A 6,086-nucleotide genomic window follows, 5' to 3' on the forward strand; every position below is an offset into this window, starting at 1 on the left:
AACTCAATATGTACTGCCCGGCTTGAGAAACACGTAAAGATGACTCCGTATCGTTTGTATGTGCTCCGTCCCCGTTTAACTTCGAACGGGCCAAAGTAGTCCACCCCCGACTGAGTGAACGCTGGCTGATCCATCTCCAGACGCTGTAATGGCAAATCCGCCATTTTCTGAACCAACCACTTTGCCCAATAGCGGCGACAGACTGTGCCTTTATCGATGACACTTCAGATAAGGAAACTTGCTCGCGCAATCCAATACTTCTGTCGGAGTGCACTCAACGTACTGTTCGAGCCTAATTGTCCGACTCTATTGTGGGCATCTACTAATATAAATCTAGTGACTGGCGAGTCTTTCGGCAACAGCATCGGATGTTTGACTTCAACTGGAACCTTAGCACGTCGTCCTCCTACTCTAAGCAGTCCTGCTTCATCCACGAATGGGTCCAGCTTCTGTATTGATCCTATGTGTTTTCCGTTTTCCGGCAAGTGCGTTTGCTGCAAATATTTAACAATTGAGACCTCCGCTGATTCCAACTCCTCTACACTAAGTGGTGTCAACGCTTCGCTGCCTTGAGCTCTCAACCTTCTATCAGTGCTGCGACGCTGCTTAAAGCATTTCTGTGCCCTTAGTATCCATGCGACAGTTGTCTTGAGTTGCTTCCAATTTGAGTATCTAGCAAACAGTTCATCTGTAGTTACGATGTCTCCAGGTGCTGCAAGTGTGGCATAAACTTTCTTAACTTCTGGATCTTCAGGTGACAGCTCCTTTGAGAACTCTGATCTCGGCCACTGTGACTCCGGCTCCCATAAATACTTGGGCCCCAACAACCATTGCTCGCTAGCTCGTTGATCCTTTGGTCGAAGTCCTCGGGATGCAGAATCTGCAGGGTTGTGCTGAGTAGGGGCGTATCTCCATTGGTTTAGAGTTGATCCTTCATAAATCGTGGTGACTCTGTTAGCAACAAAGGTGTGGAATCTGCTGGTCTGATTGTTGATGTACTGTAACACGGACATACTATCGGTCCAGTAGACAATTTTATCAAACTCATACTCATACTCCATTGCACCTGTAATTATTGCAATGATCTTCACTGCTACGCTGGCAGCCGTTAGCTCCATTCTAGGTGTGGTGACTTTCTTCAGTGGAGCGACCCTTGACCTTCCAAATAGCAACGAACAGCATACTTGACCCTTATCGTTCTGTAGACGCGTAGAAACGGCTATTCCATACCCGATGTCCGGTGCATTTGCGAATGCGTATAGTTCTCGTGATACGATTTTTGTAAATGCTCTAGGACGCAGGCTCCTTGGCACAAACACTTGCTCCAATTTCTGGATGTCAATTAGCCATTGACTCCACTCGTTCATTTCTTTCTCACTGATGCTATGTCCTGTTTGCATAGAAGTTGTAGTTGTATCCTTGCTGGTAAGACAAACGGCCCAGCTAGTTCTAAGGGGTCAACAACGCTACTGATAACCGACAGAATTCCCCTTCTTGTAGCCGCTTTCACCTTTAGCCTAATTTGTGATAGCCTGAACGTGAAAGTATCTGTCTCGGTATCCCAAATTATCCCTAAAGCTCTTACAGCCGGTAGTTCCTCACTGTCAATAGCTAGCTCTAGTTTCTTTGATCTTTCTGATAACGGGATGGAGTCATTCAAGGGCTTGCTGTTGCTAATCCACTGGCATGCTCTGAATCCTCCGTTTTCCTTAACTGCAGTAGTCATACCCCTCCTCACGTCGATCCCTTGATCATCATCGACAACAGATTTTAGCACATCATGAACGTAGAAGCTCCTTCTAATGGTGCTTACGACGGCCGTCGTCGTGCCGAAGTACGACTCGTGGTACTTTGGCAGGAAGGCGAAGTAGCCAATGACGCTGTAGAACTGGAAGCAGACGACCAGCACGACGCAGACGTACAGACCGTTGGTGAGCAGACGCCTCATAGCGCGTAGAAACTCTGCAAGGTTAGAGCAACGCGTGCGTACATACGAGAACGATCATAATTACGGAAAGAGTACGTGACGCTAAAACGTTGCAATTTCAACGTCTACTACTTTTGGTTTACCCATGATGAATTTAATTACGCATTTTCTTCTGTAGATTATGAGCTTTTGATATTATTCTATAGTACGCGGGAATTATCATTACACCAGGAGTCTATCAATTGATCGACTCCTGATTACACAAGAGTAGAATATGTAGTGATTACTGCGAGTATATATAATAGTTATCGTGAGTACATATAACAGTTATTGTAGGTATGTAAGTGTATTTTAGGATATATGTGGCGGTGTTTATACCTCTCGGATGGTAGTATATCATCTCAACAATCTCCTCGTCCTTCTGGTGTTCTTGTAGGTCACAGTCAATGTGCTCTACCGCTACATTAGACTTCTGCAGGAAATTAAGAGCCACAATCGTACATCCACACGTGTATAGACAATATTCTTCTCACTCGATGGAACTCATTTCCACCGAGTTCAACATCAAAATTACTACACAATTCTTCTGACGGTTTCTGATAAAGTTGTCTATATGATGGAGTCTGACGTACCTTTCACCACAAAAAATCACGCATACAAAAAAGACACGCGTGGACACGACATCACGAACAAATCGCAAAAACATTCTCTACAAAATTATCACACGCAATCTGAAATACCAATTTCTTGTCGAGATAGATCGTTTCGAATCTTCTTGTCTATATCATCTAATCATCTATAGATTCTTGTCGAATCGTACTGTATCTAACCTAAGAGAAACCAGCATTTTCGATACGATCTCACACTGAAACGTCTACCTTGGGGGTAGGTTTGTCCAAAGGCTGCAATAATAACACACAGAACACAGCTTATGCACTTACATTGTGAGCTGTCGCATTCAATCTCAAGTGATTAGGACACAGAGCGAATGGCAGAGAGCAAGCGAACGTGATACCAGAGAGTATTAGAAGGCCTAGCCACCACGCACCGATCCACTGTGGGTCCTTGGGCGTCAGGTCCGTATCTAAAACAAATTTAACGATATAAAAATTATACATATTGCATATATAATATTGTAAATATATATTGTATATAATAAACAACTCACATCGAATGTGAATTATGATTTAGATAGTGCTGCCATCTCTGTCATTATAGTCGTCGTACGTATTATTTATGTAGACTTACATATCTGCGATAAAAACTCGAGATAGCTGGTTACTTGAACTAAATAAAAATAAAAATCTACAATACACTAATGCTGTTAGTACGGGCTCACCGGAAAAGTCTACGTAGATCTTGCTAAACAACCCAGCAAGTGGAAATCCTATCGCAGGCCCAAGCGCCCTCATCGTGTATATAACACCTGAAATGAACAACAAATTTATCTGCGGATATACGGAACATACTACCCTACCTAATATTATTGTAACATATTCGTAATTTAGGGCGTACTTACTAGCTATACAGTTGTAGGCCTATTCTACAAGATATATTGCGGCTAAGACCAGGAAAAAACGGCGGCAGTTGTCTCTGAAAAGCTGCAATGTCATTATGAGCGCGATCGAAACGAAAANCTATCCCAACTCGAAGGAATTATCAGTGTAAACATCCATCAATGAGTCATGAGTGTGTGCTGTACGTGCGTGGCGTGTCTTACATAGATGGGGTCCATTAATTTTCCAGCCTCTCTTTGAACAAGCTTTACTAGCTGGTCAAACCTTACTACTTCCTTCTTCTCACGTCTGTCCTGTGCTATGCCTCGCCATTTCTCCTGAAGCCTATAGGGTAACTTGCAAACGAGTTTCTTTAAATTCTCGGAATACTCTAGGATCCGCACCACATCTATTGCATTGACTGCGTTCTGACACTCTATTAAGAATATACCGTAAGCGTCCAGGGCCTTAGGGTTATCCGGTTTGATCAATGGCCAATCCAGGGCCCGCCTAATGTAAGCAGTCGCCACCAACTCCTTGTCGCCATAACGCCTCTACATTTCATTCAATGCCGTTGAATAACCAATGTCTGCTTCAAGACAGCTATACCCACTAACAATACGGTGGGCTTCTCCCTCGGTGAATTGTTCCAGATAGTTCAGCCTCTCGTCGTTAGTTGTAGTGTTACTCACTACTCGAGCCTGAAATTGACGTAAGAATCTGCGATACTCCAAAGAGTCACCTGAAAATTTCTTCAGGTCTGATGCAGGCTTACGTAACTCCCTAACAACTGTATCCATCTGTATCGATAACGAGGACGTCCCCGGCATGGAACCATACATCAATGCTAAGCTACCCTTATGAGTCCTGGCTTGCTGTCCCGGCTGTGTTGGGCTACTTACTGGTGTGGGAACATCAATACAGCCGGCAGAAGATGTGCCACCATTTACCTGACTCCTGTCCTGCGATCCTTGGTTGGCTTCAATATTCCCTGCGATGCCCTCATCATTGTGCTCTTGATTGACTGGAATATACTCTGGCGCGTCAAAGTTGAATGTAGTCCTGTTTGGAGTTGAAGCTGCTTGAGTCCCTGGTGGATACTCCGGAATAATGTGCAGCTTAACCACGTCAAAGTCCCGTGGCATTTTCTGATCATTTAACTAACTCCTCTCCAACTCTTCCAATACAGAAGCTCTAGCATCCGACACCTTTATCTCAGTTCTTATCTGAAATTCCTCTTCCTTGAGTTTCAACTGAAGCTTCTCCTGCTCAATCTGTTTCCTTTCTTCAATAGCTGCAGCCCTGGCCATTAGCTCGGCCTTTCTCTGGGTTTCCTGTGCCTTGATCAACGATAGGCTGCTCCTACTTGAACGACGAGAAGATTCACCTGAGTGTGTCGAACCTACGGAGCTCCCAGATCTGGATTTTCCACCTGAGGGGGGAGCTTTATCATTTTCCAGAAACCATTTTACTAACCTTTCCTTAAATTCAGCGAAAGATGCCAATTCTTCGTGTAATTCTGCCACGAGTTCCTTTCTTGTCTCATCTTCCACCAAATCGAGCCATGCATGATGAGATACTAAGTATTTCTCGTACTCCTGTAGCCAGTCTGAATGATGAGCTCTCATTACTGCAACTTCGGTATTGCTGCTATTAAGAACGGAACGCAATTTGTCGGTAACAGATGACAGACCTTGAGTATGTGCCTGCCTCTGTTCGGAAGCGGCCTTGACATTGGCCCGCGTGGCCTTGGGTACACCGTCCTGCTGCATTTCTGGACCTTAGAGTCCTTGAAGGCGTGAACCTATTTGCTTCTGAACTTGACTTCCAAATAGTCCACTACATGCGCCGAATGACCTTCCGATGTACTCCTTTATCAGTTAACTTGACCTAATTTCTGACCTCCGATTGCTGAATCAGTCAGGCCTGGAACCGTGATGTACGTACCAGGACCGTGCCACTACTGATATTCAACTAGAGTCCGCATGCAATACTGTTCACTTGAGAAGCCGGCCACCTCATAGAGTTTACTGTAACATCACTTGGATTAGACGTGCAAGACCAAATTCTTGTGTTGATTTCTTTATTTATACATCGGTAGATACTGGTTTTCGTTACAGCTGTACTTGCACGTTTCTTCTATATATATATACGTAAACTGCAAAAACACAATTACAAAACACCGTAAGAAATCATCTAATCAAATACTAATGCCATCAAACTTACTAATTTCTACTCAGACATAAAACCCAATAACCGTACGGTGCTGCCCTTGTCGGTAATATGACGAACTAAATGATATTTTATCCAAAGAGACCGGACACAAGATGGCCTAATTGGCCTTGCGCAAAAGATGCGTTGTTCCCCGACCGCCGAAAGCGGTTAAGCCGCGCACTTCCGCGGGACTGGGCGCACGCGGCCGCGGGATGCTATGCGTAAGCTCCCCGCTATACGCAATCGCGCGCCGAAGGAAGGCGGGCGCGCGAATGCGTATAGCGGGCAGCCTAACATCGCGGAGTTTTCGGGACACGTACATCGGCTCGGCTACATCGGCTTTCGAGGGGGGGGTTTTCCGATTATGGACTGACACGCGTTTGTACATCCTCGCCGTCGTACCGTCCCCTGCCGTATTTTCGTACCTTATCTGGCGTTCTCCCACTATC

General features: G+C 44.9%; 1 protein-coding gene and 1 long non-coding RNA gene across 3 annotated transcripts; both read right to left on the minus strand.

Moving 5' to 3' along the window:
* Nucleotides 1-224: 224 nt before the first annotated feature.
* On the minus strand, nt 225-1,400 carry LOC106818139. The gene has a single exon (XM_014822857.1). The coding sequence runs from the start codon at nt 1,398-1,400 to the stop codon at nt 225-227; it is 1,176 nt and encodes a 391-aa protein (XP_014678343.1).
* A 489-nt stretch (nt 1,401-1,889) lies between these two features.
* On the minus strand, nt 1,890-2,908 carry LOC106818141. Of its 2 annotated transcripts, none has more exons than XR_001395154.1 (3): nt 2,869-2,908; nt 2,306-2,399; nt 1,890-1,962 (listed from the first exon to the last, which is right to left on the minus strand). It is a non-coding gene; the product is annotated as an uncharacterized LOC106818141 (long non-coding RNA). The 2 variants fall into 2 exon arrangements; XR_001395155.1 differs by having other exon boundaries at nt 2,306-2,396; nt 2,869-2,882.
* Nucleotides 2,909-6,086: the final 3,178 nt, after the last annotated feature.

The sequence above is a fragment of the Priapulus caudatus genome, unplaced genomic scaffold, assembly GCF_000485595.1.
Source record: "Priapulus caudatus unplaced genomic scaffold, Priapulus_caudatus-5.0.1 Scaffold2052, whole genome shotgun sequence".
Classification (NCBI taxonomy): Eukaryota; Metazoa; Priapulida; class Priapulimorpha; order Priapulimorphida; family Priapulidae; genus Priapulus; species Priapulus caudatus.